Below are 19,531 nucleotides of genomic sequence, written 5' to 3' on the forward strand. Positions count from 1 at the left end.
GGACCGCGCTCCGGATCGATTTGGTCGAGCGCCGTACGCGCTCCGGCTCGATTTTCCCTCCCAAAATTTGGGCCTAACTAATTTAGTCCCGGGTCCGAATCTCACTCCTCGACACCAATTGTTACCGTACTAACACAATTGGTGTCCAAAATTTGGGCTAAATAAATTTAGTCCCAGGTTCGAATCCAACTCCTGACAACCAATTGTTACCGTACTAACACAATTGGTGTCCAAAATTTGGGCTAAATAAATTTAGTCCCAGGTTCGAATCCAACTCCTGACAACCAATTGTTACAGACGTGGCTTAGATGTTAGTTTACCGAGCGGTTTTGGTATGACCACGTCTGCACAAGTTACCGATTATACTCGACGTTGACGAAGCCGCGCCACGCTGGCTCAATAAGAAAAAGAAGACACCCGGCTGGGTTATAAAATGACGACACCAGGGATACGGTTCTCAAGACCTCCGGAGGAGATTATATTCGTTACGGAAAAGGTTAGATTACAGGGGCTAGAGGTACAACATAGAAAGACAAGCACTTAGACACAATCTTATATTATTCCCCAACAGACGACAGGCAAACGGGACAACGGCTGACTCACACGGGGGTTGATGGAAAGGACAGGCGGGTAGCGATGGCTCCAGGTGCACCTGTGCTCAAAGGTTAGAATCGACCCGGTCCGGTCCAGAGATGCGGGGAGGTCTCGTCGCAGCGCTCAGAGGTGACGTTCTTTCTCAGGCGGGTTCTCTTCCTCTCAGCGGTCGTAGGCAAGGCAACGTTCTTTCTCCAGCTGGGGGCGCATCTGACGTCACGTCCGCTACGTGGCCGCGTATATCCGGCGGGGAGTGACACGCCCTCGGCTCGTTAGCTCCGCCTCGTGGAATCGGCACGTTGCTTCTCATTGGGTGCGTGCGGGGGGGTTTACCAGGCTCCGCCCTTGACGAGGAGCTGACAAGGAGCCCCTTCGTGGTAACCCCGTGGAGCGCATGGTCTGGAGCGCATCGTCGATGGCGGCGAACCGAGCCGGTGGGAGGACGCACACTCCCCCCCCCCCCCCCCCCCCGCGCAGCGCCGTGCCCCTCTGTTGTTGTAGACGGGGAAGAAGATGGGAGGAGGTATGGGAAAGGTCCTAAACTCACTACTGATGCCATATAATCACATTCTGGTGCAACGAAGAGTCATAATTAATGGAAACGAGGCCTTAACTGACATAGACTAAGAATAACTAGGAAGATGTCCGAAAGTTGTCTACGTGTGGTGCGGTGGACCTGGGCACGACATTTAATGGGGGAATAAGGGGAAGGTCGGCTCTACTGATTGTTATTTACATGCAATGGGACTAGGGAATGGGGGATTGGGGAAAGTTGGGGAGTATTGGAGAAAATAGGGGAATATTTACAAGCGGATATGGAGGCCAAATTCCATATTCGCAACAATATTATATCACCTTTATCTATCAATATTGTTGAAATGAAGATCAAATAGCTGTATGTTGAAATATGTTGAAAAAGTCAAAACTTTACATGGGGTGTACTTACTTTTTCACGTGACTGTAATTCCACTCTGGATGACTAACATTCCATCTCCCTCTGATGCACCCCTTACCAATCCTATGCCCCTTCCTATAATCTCTTTCCATGCAGTCAAAAAAGTCCTCCTCTCTCTGGACACAAGCAAGGCGTACGGACAAGATGGCATTCCTCCTTGTGTCTTGAAGGAGTGTGCTTCAGAACTTGCACCTGTGCTTGCTCGTTTGTTTCGTTTTTGTTAAAAAACCCAAACTTTTCCTCTTTCCTGGAAACATGCCTTAGTGCAGCCTATTTTAAAGAAGGGTGATCGTTCAAACCCTTCCAACTAACGTCCTATTGCTCTGACTTCTACTATTTTCAAAGTCTTTGAATGTCTTCTCAATAACCATTTCCTCCAGCATCTTGAATCTCACAGTCTTGTATCTGACCATCAATATGGCTTTTGCAAGGCAAGATCTACTGGTGATATCCTTTCTTACATTACGAATGTCTGGGCCTCTTCTTTGAGAGATTTTGGGGAATCCTTTTGTTGTCGGCCTTGATATCTCAAAAGCCTTTGACAGAGTTTGGCATCGGGGTCTGATATCCAAGCTTCCCTCTTTCGGCTTTCCTCCTTCACTCTGCTCTCTCATATCGAGCTTTCTCTCCGACCGCTCTATCTCTGTAATTGTCCATGGCTCAACATCTCCCTCCTTCCCTATCAACAGCGGTGTCCCTCAGGGTTCTGTCCTCTCTCCAACACTCTTCCTTCTTTTTATCAATGACCTTCTTTCTTCTACAAATAACCAAATGCACTCATATGCTGATGACTCAACATTGCATTCCTCCTTGTTTTTCCCATCTGCTCCATCTTCCCTCACTCGATCTGCATCTCCTTTAATCACAGCCACCTCTTTAAATTCAGATTTGGACAAGATTTTTCTTCCATTTTACAGTATTTGGACATGTTAAATTAGGTTCTGTATAGGACTGCAACAACATATATAAGCCATAAACTGTCATCCTGGTATTTCAAGGGCCACGTGATTCATCAGTGTCTGTGCCATTCCTTGGATGGACAATAAACTGGGCCCCTCTGCCGGCATTACTTGGTGGATGTTAAAGATCCCACAGTGTCCTTCGCAAAGAGTACGCGAGCTATCACCAGCACCATGAATAAATTACAAATCCATTACCAATAATTACTGCTGGGAATGCAATGACAAACCACCCATTATAACCCTTACCAAGAAACTGCTTCAGCATGCAGTACTGAGCTGTCTTTGGGAAGAACACCAGAATATGATTATGATGGAGAGACTTTCAAAGTAATGGTCAAACATGACACCAAGTTTCAAACCATAATCTTACTATGATCCACCAAATGTCCGTCTGCCTGTCTGTCTGTCTGTCTGTCTGTCCGTCCATCCGTCCGTTCGTTCCCAGGTACTGCAAAAACGGCTGAACCGATCGCAACGATATTTTGGGTGGGTAATCCTGGGACCCCCTGGAGTAAAATAGGCTGTATAGTTTTTCCAATTTCAGCTTTGGTCTCCCACCTAACACACCTCTGGATACGCTTATTTTTCTTTCGACCTTACTGGTTGTGACGTGAAACGCAATCGGTGGATAACTCCTGACACCCAGGAACATACCGTGCTTGCCGACTCCGTTCACATCACTTCGGGATACACTTGACATTTTACCTCTGGGTACACTTGACATTTTACCTCTGGGTACACTTCACATTTTACCTCTGGGTACACTTGACATTTTACCTCTGGGAACATTTGACATTTTACCTCTGGGTACACTTGACATTTTACCTCAGGGTACACTTGACATTTTACCTCTGGGCACACTTGACATTTTACCTCAGGACCTTTTACCTCAGGACCTCAGGATTTTACCTTCATGACAATGACTTTTACCTCATTTTACACTTGACATTCAACTTGACATTTTACCTTGGGGTACACTTGACATTTTACCTCCGGGTACACTTCACATTTTACCTGTGGGTACACTTGACATTTTACCTGTGGGTACACTTGACATTTTACCTCTGGGTACACAACACTACATCATAAGCATTGTTCATATCCACGAAACGCCTCCACATTACCTCAGCCTAATTCAAACCGTGAGCACAGCGAATATTGGGGAGTCCAATGATCGTGGTTCAAGGGATGACACCATATCGTAAGCCTTATTCATATCGTACACGGCTCCTTTCCTATGCCATCTCCACTCTCCAGGCATTGCGAAACGTCATTGCTGGGCACCGAAGGGGGCTCGGCAGTGACGCACGCTGAAAGGGAGTACTCAGTTTTCACTCTAGTTGTTTGTTACTTGCAAAATCGAAGATTTTTCAAGTATATTGGTCGGTTGTGTTTGTGACTCTGTTAGTTTGTCACCGGCCTACAGGTCACAATTTTCAACCGATCTTCACCAAACTTCACCAAGTGGTAGAGTTGGTCAAATTCCAGAAGCCTATTGTTTTTGGGGTCAATAGGTCAAAAGGTCAACATAGGCCAAAGGTCACCAACTTTGCTAAATTTCTAAAATCCTCAATTTTCATCCGATTGACTTGAAATTTGAAGACCACTTGCATATCTGGTCATTGAATTCAACCACCAAGAATTTTTGAAGTCAACATAGGCCAAATGGTCAACATAGGCCAAATTTCTAAAATCCTCAATTTTCATCCAATTGACTTGAAATTTGGAGAGGACTTGCACATCTGGTCACTGAATTCAACCACCAAGTATTCTTGAGGTCAACATAGGCCAAAAGGTCAACATAGGCCAAATTTCTAAAATCCTCTATTTTCATCGAATTGACTTGAAAATTGAACAGCATTTGCACATTGAGTCACTAAATAGGGAAACTAACTATTTTTGAGGTCAAAAGGTCAAAGGTCAACTGAAGGTCAACCTTCCAAAATCATCATTTTTCATCTGAAAAATCGTCACTTTTCATCCTGTTGACCCGAGCTTTGATCAAGATTGTAAATTTTAAACTTCATGAAATGGACAATTTGCTGTATCAATGGTAAACTTTTGGGGGAGGGCGTATTTTGCAAGTATCGTGCTACGCATGACGTTTTCTTGTTTGTTTGTTTGTTTGTTTGTTTTCTTTCTTGGTGGTTTGTTTGTCCGGGCGATATCTCAGCCATCCTTTGAGCTAGGAAGCTGAAATTTCGGCACAAATAGTGAGCAAGTCCTTTGTCAAAAACGGTATTATTTGGTTTTTTGATTAATCAAATAATTGAGGAGTTATTTAATTATTAGCGATTAATTAAGTACTTATTTAATTAATCAAATTTCCTTTCTCTTCTGACCATTAACTCAGGCACCTTTTGAGTTAGGAAGCTGATATTTGGACATGCCAATGACCAGGTGATTTGGCTGCAAAGGCTATTTTTGATTTATTAATTAATCAATTAATTATTTAATTATTCGATTAATGACAAAAAAAAAAATTTTTTTTAGTTACAGATTCTGATCAAATGGTGGTGGTTTATGTGTTCTCTGACCGAATTGATTAATAATTTAATTTTTTTATGATTATTATTTATTTATTTTCATTATTAATCATTTATTTATTTTCTTTCTCATTTGGCCAATATCTCAGGCACCTTTTGAGCTGGGAAGCTAATATTTGGACATGAGTGACCAAGTGATGTGGCTATCAAGGATATTTTTGATTTATTGATTAATCAATTAATCAATTAATCGATTAATTATTTAATTATTCGATTAATTACTAAAAAAAAAAAAAAAAATTCAGTTACAAATTCTGATGAAATGGTGGTGGTTTATGTGTTCTCTGACCGAATTGATTAATAATTTAATTTTTAAATGATTATTATTTATTTATTTTCATTATTAATCATTCATTTATTTTCTTTCTCATTTGGCCAATATCTCAGGCACCTTTTGAGCTGGGAAGCTAATATTTGGATTTTAATTATACAATTAATTGATCAATTAGCGTACACCTCTCCCTCCAAATGCAGCCCCTATGAGCTGCACTGCGGTATTGCCGGGCGCCATGCCGCGCTGTAGGATATTTAATTATTTGGCATGGGGGCGGTGTACTTTGAATGTATCTTTACTTGTCATATCATATCTTTATTATAATAGAGCAAACGTGTATGGATATGTAGTTATGTCGTTATGTATGTATGTTTATATGCGACGCAAACGTCTTCTTCTCCTTCAAATAAAATTTACACCCTCTTAATTAACCCTGTTAATTACGTTTAGACTGCTGAGACCCCTCAGACCCTTGATGACCCTTTAATTACACCAAGACCCTTAGGACCACCAATACCCCTGAAGACCCAAAATGCCCTTAAAGACCCTGAAGACCCAAAACACCCCAAAGACCCAAAATACTCTTGAAGGCCCAGAAACTCAAAAAGACCCTCAAAACCCAAATGCCCCCAAAGACCTAAAATACCCAAAACACCCTGAAGACCCAAAACACCCCGAAGACCCAAAACACCCTGAAGACTCAAAACACCCTGAAGACCCAAAACACCCTGAAGACCCAAAACACCCCGAAGACCCAAACACCCCTAATACCCAAAACACCCCGAAGACACAAAAGACCCCGACGACCCAAAATACCCCGAAGACCCAAAAGACCCCGAAGACCCAAAATAACCCGAAGACCCAAAACATCGCGAAGACCGAAAAACACTCAGAAGACCACAAAGACCCTTAAAGACCCTGAAGACCCAAAACACCCTGAAGACCCCAAAGACCTCTAAGACACAAAACACCCCAAAGACCCAAAATACCCTTGAAGGCCCTGAGGCTCAAAAAGACCCTGAAGACCCAAATGTCCCTGAAGACCCAGAAGACTCAAAATACCCCAAAGACCCAAAACACCCCGAAGACCCAAAACACCCCTGAATACCCAAAACACCCCGAAGACCCAAAAGACCCGGAAGACCCAAAAGACCCTGAAGACCCAAAACACCCTGAAGACCCAAAATACCCTGAAGACCTTGAAGACCCCAAAGACACAAAACACCCCAAAGACCCAAAATACCCTTGAAGGCTCTGAGGCTCAAAAAGACCCTGAAGACCGAAAGGTCCCTGAAGACCCTGAAGACCCAAAATACCCTGAAGATCCCAAATGGCCCTGAAGACCCAAAACACCATGAAGACCCAAAAGACCCAAAAGACACCGAAATGGTCAAAGATGCCTATCCCTCTGAAACGACGTGTGGTGAGGAGCGCAGAGCGTGCCAAGTCACACTAGTGTGTATAACGTATCAGAAACAAGTAGGTTAAAAACTCACGGATAAGTGTACAGAAGAAACCCTTCAACTATTAGAAGCCGTGGGCACTCCATATCTTCTGTGTTCATCCACCTTTGGATTTCATTCACCATAGCATCCATATTCAGTGCCTCTAACACTGCACCCCACACAGATGCAATAAAGACAGTCACTTTAATCAATCGTAATTTCTGAATTCAAATGCTGATAATGTGCACAGTGTCCTACCAGAATAAAATGAACACCTCTGATTTCTTGCTTAACTAGATGGTATTCATAGAATACTTACCCTGAGCAGTCTATTTGGTGCTGGCCAAATCTTCTGTTTTTGAAGTTGTTTATTTCTTTAATCCAATATGGCTGCCAGACCACGTGAGCGATGACATCATCCATTTATATTCTTTAATATAATTGTTGCTAGATCATGCTCAATAAATTTAAAACTAATCAGACTAAGTGTTGTTCCTGTCGATTTATGACGTCATAATTATGGAACCAATGATGTAATCGAGAACTACACCTATTCCCCATGCGGATTTCTTTACAATGAGCCATGTTTCAATTTTGTCCATGGAGCGGTTTCGGAGATATAGTGGTGAAACGTTTTTCGGTTTTTCCCAGATGGCCCCTGTATCACGTGACTTATGACGTCATAATTATTAAAATATTCTACAGGAGGGGGCGCTCCTATGGTACAAATTTTGTGTCCATCGGACTAACAGTTGCAGAGGAAATTTTTTCATCCTGATCAGATAAAGCGTTGTACTTGTCGAATTATGACATCATAATGAAGACACCGATGACATGATCATCAACATATCTATTCCCCATGGGGAGTACTTGACAATGAGCCATGTTTCAATTTTTTCCATTGAGCTGTTTCGGAGATATAGACGTGTAACGTTTTTCCAAGATGGCGCCTGTACCACGTGACGTACGACATCATAATTATCATTAACTCTCATCCTCCCCCTCACGCATTCTTCCTCCAAGTATCACTATTTAATTCCTCCATCCTGCTCTATGTGTGTATCCTCGCTTTTCTTTGCATTATAGATATCCTGGAAAAATATAAAAATCCAAACAGTACATGGGATTCAAAATTTTAATCTTTGCATCACAATCAATGTGCTCAGATGTAAACACCAAATCAGCCAACCCAATCTTTTTTGCTATTATTTCGCCTCTTCGTGGTGGTTGTACCCGCAATGCAAGCCGGGGGCCAAATGTTCCCCATTCTTCCCTGCTGCCCGGATTCGTCAGGGCAGCACGGACACAGTCAGAGTGCCAATCAATCCCCATGGACCAGCCCTTTCCACTTGTATCTGTTTTCTCTTACTTTCTCTGCTTCTCTGTTTCTCTGTTTCTCTCTTTCTCTCTCTAACTCTGTCATGGCCCTGACTTCCTGAAGGTGGGGGTACACCATCCTGAATGTGGGGGATGTCTGTGTCGCTCCTGGGAGATCGATCGGCTGTCTCTGTGCCGCGGGCTTGTTCTAGAGAACTATCCGGCGTTATACAACAACAACAACAACAACAACAACAACATCAACAACAACCAAATCTTATAGAAGCTAATTTTTCTGATTCCACCAAGTACAATGTTGTAATTTTCTCACCATCATACTGATAAAATCCATGCTCTCCTATTGCCACCTGCTCTGGAGGCTGCAAAAGAGAACAATATATGAACATGGGTTTTCATGAACAAAAATTTGTCTTTCACAGCAAAAAATGACATTGTGGCGGACACAAGGGACAAGAATTCAGCGCACTAGCAGGTGGCGCGAACGTCCAGGCGGGGAACTGTAATGCATGCCCCGCCTATCGGCCACGCCCGGGGGCAAGGCGTGGCCTCGGGACATATATGCGGGCTCTAAGCTCGAGCCCGCCCAGTGCTGAAGTGCGAGCTCTTAATAAAGACTCTTTGTATGTACCAATGCATTGTGGCCTACCTCTCTGGCAATCGAGTCGTGTGTGCACAGCACCACACTGGTGACCCCGATTGGTTCAGCCGTTGCTGACCACCGAACGCGCCATGGCTACCAACGCCGTCGCAGTCAAACTCCCCGAGTTTTGGGAAGCGCAAGCCGACGTTTGGTTTTTGCAAGCCGAAGCTCAATTCCAACTCCAAGGCATAACGGCGGACGAGACCCGGTACTACCACGTGGTCGCCGCCCTCGGGCCCGTCACTGCCGCCCGAGTCGTGTCCATGCTTCGGCGCCTGGTGCTACTACCATGCCAGGTTCGGCCGCCAGGCTAAAACGTGTCGCCCGCTGTGCTCTTTTGACGGGTCGGGAAACGACCGGCGCTCACTTGCGGCCATGAGCGTCGGCCATTCCGGCAGCCTCCTGTTCATCATGGACACCTTGTCCGGGCGCCGTTTCCTTTGCGACACAGGAGCGCAGGTAAGCGTCCTCCCCGCCTCCACGTCCGACAAGCAAACCGTGGGCCGGGGCCCCGCTTTGCTTGCCGCCAACGGTACACCCATCCACACATTCGGGAAGCGTTGCCTCTCACTGCGGTTCGGAGGGCAGCGCTTTCAATGGTCGTTCGTGACCGCCAGCGTGCCAATGGCACTGCTGGGCGCGGACTTCCTATGTGCGCAAGGGCTGTTGGTCGACATAAAGCGCAGACGTCTCGTACAGGCCGAAACCGTTAGCTCGCTCGCTTGTTCGCTGAGCGGCTCACCGAGCGGCTTGCCAAGCAGCTTGCTGGAAGGTTCCGTCCCGGCGAGTTTAGTTTGCACGCTTCCGGCAGCAGACGACTTTACCCGCCTCCTCGCCAGTTTCCCGGCCCTCACGCGGCCCACCTTCTCAGCGGTGGCTGTTAAACACGGGGTGGAGCACCATATACCCACAGTTGGGCCGCCGGTCTACGCCCAGGCACGCCGACTCGAACCCACGAAGCTCGTGGTGGCGAAAGCAGAGTTCGCCACGCTGGAGCGGCTGGGGATCGTACGGCGCTCCAACAGCGCTTGGGCTTCCCCTCTGCACATTGTGCCGAAGCCCGGCGGGGGATGGCGGCCGTGCGGGGACTACCGCCGGCTCAATGATGCCACCACCCCCGACCGCTACCCGGTCCCGCATATCCAGGACCTTTCTGCCCGGTTGGCAAACACGACCGTGTTTTCCAAGGTGGACCTCATCCGGGGCTACCACCAGGTCCCCGTACAACCGGGCGATGTCCCGAAGACGGCCGTCATTACCCCTTTCGGCCTCTTCGAGTTCCTGAGAATGCCTTTCGGGTTGAAGAATGCGGCCCAGGCGTTCCAACGGCTTATGGACAGCGTCTTGCGCGACTTACCTTTCCTTTTCGTCTACCTGGATGACATCCTAGTCGCGAGCGCGTCCCGGGAGGAGCACCTACTCCCCCTCCGCATGCTTTTCGAATGCCTGGGCCAGCATGGCCTAATCATCAACCCCGCAAAGTGCCGTTTCGGTGTCGCCATCATCGACTTCTTGGGGCACCGCATCACCAGGCACGGGGCCGTCCCTTCACCGGCCAAGGTGGAGGCGGTCAGGGATTTCCCTCGCCCCCGCACGATCAAGGGGCTCCAGGAATTCCTGGGCATGGCAAATTTTTACCACCGCTTCGTGCCCCACGTCGCCCAGCTCCTCCGCCCCCTGCACGAGGCCCTCGGGGGCAAGCCGGGCAAAGGTGACGTTGCCTGGTCGGAGCCGATGGCCGCGGCGTTTGCGGGCGCAAAGCTGGCCCTGGCCAACGCCACCATACTGGCGCACCCAGCGCCCGATGCACCGATCGCCCTCACCACCGACGCGTCGGACTACGCGGTGGGCGCGGTGCACGAGCAGTGGGTGCGTGGTGCTTGGCAGCCGCTGGCGTTTTTTAGCCGGCAGCTTCGCCCGCACAAACGCCGCTATAGCACCTTTGACCGCGAGGAGCTTGGGGCCCCACCTGGCGGTCCGACACTTCCGCCATCTGCTCGAGGGCCCCCCGTTCACGGTTTCCGTCGACCACAAGCCCCTTGTGTTCGCGATGGCCAAGGTCGCCGAGCCATGGTCGGCACGGCAGCAGCGTCACCTCTCTGCCGTGTCCGAGTACACGACGGACATCCGTCACTTGGCGGGTAAAGACAACCCGGTGGCGGATTGCCTTTCCCGGTCCGTCGTGCACGTGGTCCACCTTGGGGTCGACTATACCTGGATGGCAGAGGACCAGTCCGCCGACCCTGGCGTCCAGGCCTTGCAGACCGCCGTCACGGGCCTCCGCGTCACTGAGGTGCCGTTCGACGCCGCGGGCGTGGCCCTCCTATGCGACGTCTCCCTCGGCCGGCCTCGCCCCATCGTGCCCGCTGGCTGGCGGCACCCAGTTTTTGACGCCATCCACGGCCTGTCCCACCTGGGCACGAAGGCATCCCAGAAGCTCGTCGCGGCGAAGTTCGTCTGGCATGGCCTCAGGAAGGACGTCCGCGACTGGGCCAGGACGTGCCTCGCGTGCCAGCGCGCAAAGGTGCACAGCCACACGCAGGCCCCGTTGGCCTCGTTTACGGTGCCCGAGAGTCGGTTCGACCACGTTCACGTCGACTTGGTGGGACCTCTGCCCCCCTCGCGAGGGTTCACACACCTCCTCACCATGGTGGACCGCACCACACGTCTGCGGCTGATGTGGCGCACGCCTTCATCGCCACTTGGGTTGCCCGGTTCGGTGCCCCTCGGATATCTCGTCCGACCGCGGCCCCCAGTTCACATCGGAGCTCTGGGGCGCAGTGGCGCAAGGGCTCAGTGTCAAACTACACCGCACCATGGTCTACCACCCCCAGGCCAATGGCCTGTGCGAGCGCTTTCATCGCTCAATGAAGGCCGCGCTCCGGGCCAGCCTCCGTGACGGCAGCTGGGCCGACAGGCTCCTCTGGGTCCTGCTGGGCCTCGGGACGGCGCCCAAGGACGACCTGCGCGCGTCCTCGGCGGAGCTGGTCTTCGGGCAACCACTGCGGGTACCGGGCTAATTTATCCCCGACTCCTTGGTCCGCGGCGCAACAGCGCTCCACCCTGCAGGAGACCGCCCGGAGGTTCGCCCCGGTGCCGACGGCACACCATGGGTGCCCATCTTCCCACGTCGCCCCGGAGCTTCGCACCGCGGAGTACGTTTTCGTCCGGCACGACGCCCACCGGCCACCGCTACGGACCCCGTACGACGGGCCCTTCCGCGTGCTGGAGACCGGGGACAAATATTTCACCATCGACATCGGCGGTGCCCCGGATCATGTCTCCGTGGACCGCCTCAAGCCGGCCCACCTCAATCTGGATCACCCCCTGCAAGCAGCTCTGCATCTGCGTCGAGGCCGCCCCCGGCGGTCAAACCCCCGGCACCCCCCAGCCCTGCCGTCCCGCTACCCCCCAGCCCTGCACGCATCGCCAGGGGGCGTTTCGGCCGGGTCATCCGGCTTCCCCGCAAACTCACCCTTCAGGTGCGCGGGAATTCTGGGGGGGCACGTGTGGCGGAAACCAGGGACAAGAATTCAGCGCACCAGCAGGTGGCACGAACGTCCAGGCGGGGAACTGTAATGCATGCCGCGCCTATCGGCCGATCGGCCACGCCCGGGGGCAAGGCGTGGCCTCGGGACATATATGCGGGCTCTAAGCTCGAGCCCGCCCAGTGCTGAAGTGCGAGCTCTTAATAAAGACTCTTTGTATGTACCAACGCGTTGTGGCCTACCTCTCTGGCAATCGAGTCGTGTGTGCACAGCACCACAACATCTTGAATTTCTCATTATGATTCTGTTTTCTTTCTAAATCCCACCAGGAAATCTCTCTTTCATCCCCTCCTTTTTTCATACTGTTTTCTCAAAATCTTGTGATTCGACTCAATAGCGTGACATCAATATCCAGATGTGATATCACATTGTGAGGTTTCTTGTTTCTTGTGTAGAATAACTTGCCTTAAAGAAAGTGTCCTGATGAATGATCCTGCACCGTGGGAATGCAGAAAGCAGCCTCTGAGCCAGAGTCGTTTTCCCACCATTGGTTACTCTGGCACAGTGGAGAAGAAAGTAATTAACATCGAAACAAATTCACATCCAAAAAGGTGCCAAGGCCCGACTCTCGACAGTGCTCCTCTTCTTCAAAAGCCATCGTGACACCACATTCCACATAACCACTGATCTCCATTAATAAATCTGGATGGATCTTGCGGTCAGCAGCTTGACGTTGCACACCAACGACTGACCACCATGACACCACTCCCCAAAAAGCTTAGAGCTTGATTTGTGAATGTATCATGTCTTAAAATGAAGTAAAGATGACATCTTGTGCAGCAATTAATTGCATGAATAGACAGTTTGGAAGATGCAAAGAACATTTCATCTGTATGTTGGCTTATTTTCTTGATTTTAGCAGAAAAGAGAGTGTCTGCTCATTTGCTTGCAGAGTAACTGCTGCACGTGATTGAACTGCGTAACGAATGGCAACATGTACACTGATAGGAGCAAAACAGGGTAATTGCTTTTGTTGGCAAATCGTGTTCATTGACAATGATTGAATTATTATTTTTTCATTATAATCGCCGTGTTGCATGACGTCGGATCATAAGCCATCTTCACAGCACTCTCTGCAATCACGTGCTGGACTGTGATCCTGATCACAACAACGTGTTTGTGCATTAAGAAAATAATGCGAATAAAAACAAGATATAATGAACCAACACTAATACAGCATACCTGAAATATTTCCAGTCATTGCTCATACCACATTGAGCTGCCAAGCCTTATTGTCCCCCGTCGCACAGCGGGGCGAAAGGGGGACTATGGTTTTCCCCTCTGTCCGTGTGTGCGTGCGTGCGTCCGTGCGGGCGAACATGCGTACGTGCGTCCGTGACCAAGCGAAGGACCGAATTCTAATTTGGTGTGTGTGTGCAACCCACGTCAAAATCCAAGATGGCCGCCGCCATGTATGTCTGACGCCATGTATGTCTGAACCTTGTGAGCGAAATATCTTGAAAAATAAGTGAAGTACCAACTTCTAACCTGCTGTGTGGGTGTATCTACGCATAAGGAAGAACGCTATTGAAAATTGGGTCGCCACGTCAAAATCCAAGATGGCCGCCGCCATGTATGTCTGAACCTTGTTAGCGGAATATCTTGAAAAATAAGCGAAGTACCAACTTCAAATCTGGTGTGTGGGTGTATCTACGCATAAGGAAGAACGCTATTGAAAATTGGGTCGCCACGTCAAAATCCAAGATGGCCGCCTTGCGTCTTCCACTTTGTCAACTCACATCACTTCACCGACGGGGGACCTAGGCATCACGCTTGTTTAAATTGTAAACACTAGTGGGCACTCGCGCCCTCCTCTCACAGTATATGTTGCCCTCTGAGTGAGAGTACCCTTGTCGGCCCACCTTCAGTGGGCAATGTGCACGAACACAGTTTTGGAAATCCACAACATATTTTTTTTAAATCATTTTTAAAAGAAATTTTATCGATCACAGCATATCATACTGTCATATGAAGATATCATAGTCATAGAAGATAACTTGTAATACCGGCTACCACCAAAGGCGGCGCTATTTCCACCACATGTAAATTTCAGAGTTTCTGTGACATCCATGTTTGCTCCATTTAATAGTAAGAATGTTAGTAAGATGTTATGTATCATCTCTGTTTCTGAAATATGCCTAATGCTGCCAAAACAAGTGACATGCACCTGGCCACCTGGCCACGTTCTCATACAACGGTATGTACATCATGTTGCTACTATTACTTACAATTGCATGCCTAAAACTTGACAAGAAAGTAACCATATAATGTGTTGACTTATTGTGTAGCGATCTGTGACTCAATGCATTTGCACACAAGTATTCATTTGCATCCACAGTTTTGTCATCAATCTGTTTTAGCCATTGTCGGAAACGGCGATGAAAACTTGAAATGTATTTCCTGGCATTTTATTCCTGTAACACAACCTTGCCCTGCACACACGTGAAGGCTCGTTTCACTTTTGTGATTCAATACGTGTTACGTGCTCCTCCCCAAACCCCGGTCACGGTGTACCTCCGAGCCCCGAAAGCAGTCACGGCAGAAAGATGTGTTATTCTGTGTGTTAAAGACCAATGGTGAAACCACACCAATTGTTACCAACAAACAAGTATTGTATTAAGGTCACACAAGAATAACAGTACAAGAACAATATTAATCAATTGTACAACAAATATATCATTCCTATGATGGTACCATCAGTTTCGTACAATATAACTCACTGTGCTCCAAGTGAGCGAAAATAACATTCCCAAAGTCTCTGTCCCAGCATCAAGCCAAAGTTGATCCATGCTCCGGTGATCATAAGAACGATGTCGTGTCGAGACCAGAATCCTGTTCGGTTGACAGTCACGCTGCCAAAGATGCGCAAAGGTGCCCTCAAGAGGCGACTGGGAAATCACACCTTCGGGTATGAACGTTCAACGGCTCCCAGACGGCGAACCGCAAATTCCCACTCAAAATCCATGTTACACACGCAAACCAGGCTAATGGCTGGATGCGGTGAAATGGTTGGAGCGAGGTGAAAAGCCTGGAGCGATGCGAAATCGGGAGCGAGGCAAAATGGCCGACGAGCCCATACTGAAGGCGTACCTGCACTTCAACAACGATTCTCTTCGGAATCAACCGCAAAACCTGTCACACAGGTTTTTCTGTCACAGCGATAACCACCCTGTCACAGGAATCCCTTTCCCAGGAAACCCAAAGTTCGCTCATGACCCCCGTTCGCCAGCGTTTTCTCAAGACCTCCAAGCAACTCGGCTTCTTCTCCACCTCACTTGCTCCGTTTCTTCTTCCTCCTCTTCTTCATCCGGTTTTCTCTCGATCCAGTTTCCGGTTTCTTTTAAAACATTAATTTTTTTTACCTTTTGCAAACAGTTATCTCCATTCCACTGAAACGATAACAATAACAGTACATGGAACCAAAAATGCTTACAGTGGATGAAAACCACAACGACGGAAATGCCGAATCCGTAACAATATGACAAATTCAAAATAAATCTGACAGTGATGCAAACATAAGTTTTCAAATTACATGAAACACCCCAACAAGAAAACATCCACCATTTTATTTTCCTTTGTCAGTTCGAAAAATGGACCAGACAAGATTCAAACCAAGACCAACTGCTTTCTGGACATATATTCTAACACTCAACTACTGCCACTTCCTGACAGAATTGAGCAATTCCAAAATATCTTATTCATTATTGTAATTATACAATAAAAAAAGAATTACTTTTATTTAATCGGGTTAAAAAAAATATTTTAAAATTAATTAATAACAGCTCTGAATAAAACGTCACCTCACGTCATCGTTAACTGAACACACTACTATTATGCCACAGTGCTATTATGTCCCTATATATACCCGTATCATCAATGCACCCTATTATGTCACATAGTTTCTTGGTATGGGTTATGAACGACATAAATTTAATTGTTCACTCACATCGGGTTACAGATCACTAGCAGAGTTACCCTGCATTGCCCGGAAAATAAATAGTCAGTCACGTGTATAGTGGGCTTTTTATAGTCAGAGGAAGCCTCACCTCTTGGGCACGCCCCGCTGCCACGCCCCTTGGGCATGCCCCTCGTCTAAATCTGATGCGCCCATGTTTTTTGTGGTAAAAATGTACCCACCATGGACCCTCTCTCTTTTTTTTTGGTATACAAGGTCGAGGCTCGTGTAAGAGCTAACATTGATCACAAAAAAGACAAAATGACACATAAAACATAAAACATATGATAAAGGGAGCGGGAGAACAAGATGGAGAGCAGGGACATCGGGAGATCTGTGGGAGGGAGAGGGCTTGGGGGGGAGGAGGCATGGGAATGGGGGAGCGGGGGGAGAGAGGTAAAAAAAACACGTGGACACTTGCCTCTCTAAGTCACTTCCTTACGCTGTCCATGAGGCACAACCGAACAAACAGACGTTCACAAATAGGGTTATATAGATATACAAGTTTCAGACTTTTGGACAAGGATTTCAATTCAACCAATTATGGCTGGAATACCAATTCACCGATGATGTCATCGTTATCACCCTATATACCCCATGGTGAGTTGATTACATATGCGAATGTTTCAATTTTTAAGCAGTGAAGCCGCTTCAATATTCGGCCATGTCCGTCCGTCAAAAACTAAGAGGAGGAATCTTTCCAACCCACCGTGGTTAATTCAAAGGAGTTCTAAAGGGTAATTCTAAAGGGTAATTCTAGGAGGTTCCAAAGGGTAACACTCTAAAGTCTAAAGGGTTTTGTTTGTTTCGAGGCTTTGCCTATTTCATATTAAAAATGCCAAACTGAACCACTTCCTTCGGACATGGGTGTGATTTTCTTTTTGTTGAGCGGGGAAAATTGGGGAAATGATGTTTGGGGAAATGATGTCAATTTTTCCCCTTTAATTCAATATGGCTGTCATACCATGTGATCTATGACATCACAGTTAGCTATAAAATATTTTCCATGGGCAGTCCCTCCTACATTTAAAGTTTTGCATTGATTGGACAAGCGGTTGCAGATAAAAACATTTTCAAAGCATAAATATACAGACATGGACACACCCACAGATGCACACAATTTTTTTTTGCTCTTTGAGGAGGGTTTCTGTGTTTCAGGTTTGGACAGATAGACAGAGAGCATTCGCCTATCTACATAATATTCTCTGTAGGTGATTCTGTCTGTGAGTCTGTGTCCGTGGGAGGGGCTTCAAAAACAAATCACCACCATTTTGTTTACTCGCACAGCTTTGAGGCCTCTTTTGTTAGGCCCGTGGCTTCTTACTCTCTCTCTCACAGTTTTATTTCAACTCTAATTCGATATCTCATTTCATTTTTCACAGTCGCTAAGATAGTTTGAGACTCGGTTGCAAAAAACGGGAAGAAAATTCAATGAAAGTTAACGCACAGGCAGGAAATAGCTGAGATCGGCACGATCATATCGATATATCATACATCAATCACGATATATCATATCACGATATATCATATCACGATCGGCATGATATATCATACACCCCCCAAATAACACAGACGGGAAATATTCGATGAAAGTTACCGTTTCTAGAACAAAATGCATTTAAATGAGAAGGCCTGTAACATGAAGGCCATTCATTGAGACTCCCTCACGGCTTTATCTCGACTCTAAATCACCATCACAGTCGCTGGGATGGTTCAAGTCTCAGTTTCAGCTGAAGTTGAGAAAATCGGCAAAATGTATTCCAACAGCCGTTTTGAATGTGTCTGGTCGGACGAGATGTGGGCACGGGGAAGGAGAGGAGAGAACGTTCCCAGGACTTCATTATTTATATTATTACTTAGTAAAATTACAGCGACTGAATACTGAAGTTCGGGATCAAACCGCAGTCTAATTATATATTTACATATTCCTGGGGTGTATATGCAGGGTTTGTTTAAAGCAAGTTAACTCTTTTTCCAACCATGGAATTAAACAATACAGTACTTCAAAAATGTACATAATAATGTAAACTAACTATGGAATACAATATTTATTAATAACGTTTGGTATTAATCTATTTTTACTTTGTAAAGCGAAAAGTTTTCGATACTTTTAAGTTTAAAAATGAAGAAGAGTCATGGGGTCCATTGTCCTCTGATATGCCTCTGATGTGCATATTAAGACTGAATCAACACATCTTCGATCATAAATTACTTTTTGAAGAAACAAAGGTTCATTTTGATTACAACTCAAGCAAAGGAAACCAGGTAATGCCCGTTTCGTCCGGAGCGATTATACACTACCCAAAGAAAATGCGTTTCATAGCTATCGGAAATAAAATCGTGAAGTCTTGAATAATTTTTTGTTTTTGTTTTTTTTGCACGAGTTTTCAAGGCTGAATCGTGTTTACATCCAGGATTAATAAAGAAACTCCATTTCACGTGTGCATGGACATGCAATTCACAGATGTGAAATAAATAAATAAACACAGACGGGAAATTGCCGAAATATATTTTTTCGTTCTTATTTTATAAGCTATGTGCACGTACACTTTAAAGAAGTTTATTTGAAATCTTTAACTTTAAGAATGTCATTTTGTATGCTGTAACGAAAAGAGTAATGTTGGTATTCGCCAGACAGAAAGGTGTAAGGTAATGTTCTTATACACCGCCCAAAATACTTTTTCCCAGGTACGTTTCCATTTGAGCTGTATTCTTTATATAGTCGGAATGTTTCATTCTTGAGACATAGTTTCAATAAAAAGTTACAATTAGGTACTCTGCATGTGGGGAGGTGGGCAGAGCTTTGTTCTCTAAAGGCTGGTGCCGAACCTGCAGATGAGGTCGAGGTGTTCATGTTGGAACAGATTGAATCTGGTCCGATAATTACGATTATAATCGCTGCGGAAGTGGCTACTGCCATTCGTCATGATCCCGTGCTGTCACGTGTTGCGAACATTGTTTTGTTAGGTTCTTAGTGCTCTTGGTCGAGTTGCTCTCGATGTCAGAATATGCTCCATATGTGTCGCATGCATCCGAGCTGTCTTTAGCTCAAGGTTATGTAATGTGGGGCATGTGGGTGGCCATTCCTGCTTCTTTATGTCAGCGCTGTCTCAATGAGGTGCATGAGGGTCATTTGTAACTCCCATTTTCAAAATGAATAAAAGAATGAGGGAACAGAATGAGACCACCAATGAACGTCGTGATCCTCTCCCACTCCCCCGTGTGTGACCCACTCCCCAGTGTTTGACCCGTGTGTGACCCCCTCCCTCGTGTG

General features: G+C 46.8%; 1 protein-coding gene across 1 annotated transcript in view; it reads right to left on the minus strand.

The window, feature by feature from the left end:
- The window catches only part of LOC137426014 (nicotinamide riboside kinase 2), a 119,924-nt gene that overhangs the window by 20,917 nt on the left and 79,476 nt on the right, over window positions 1-19,531 (minus strand). The window contains exons 3-5 of the mRNA XM_078775350.1: window positions 12,708-12,798; window positions 8,425-8,473; window positions 6,828-6,945 (exon numbers count right to left, since the gene is read on the minus strand). Coding sequence (XP_078631476.1) covers window positions 6,828-6,945; window positions 8,425-8,473; window positions 12,708-12,798 — 258 coding nt within the window. The remainder of the gene's footprint in view (window positions 1-6,827; window positions 6,946-8,424; window positions 8,474-12,707; window positions 12,799-19,531) is intronic.

The sequence above is a fragment of the Myxine glutinosa genome, chromosome 4 (assembly GCF_964187855.1).
Source record: "Myxine glutinosa chromosome 4, kmMyxGlut1.1, whole genome shotgun sequence".
Lineage (NCBI taxonomy): Eukaryota > Metazoa > Chordata > Myxini > Myxiniformes > Myxinidae > Myxine > Myxine glutinosa.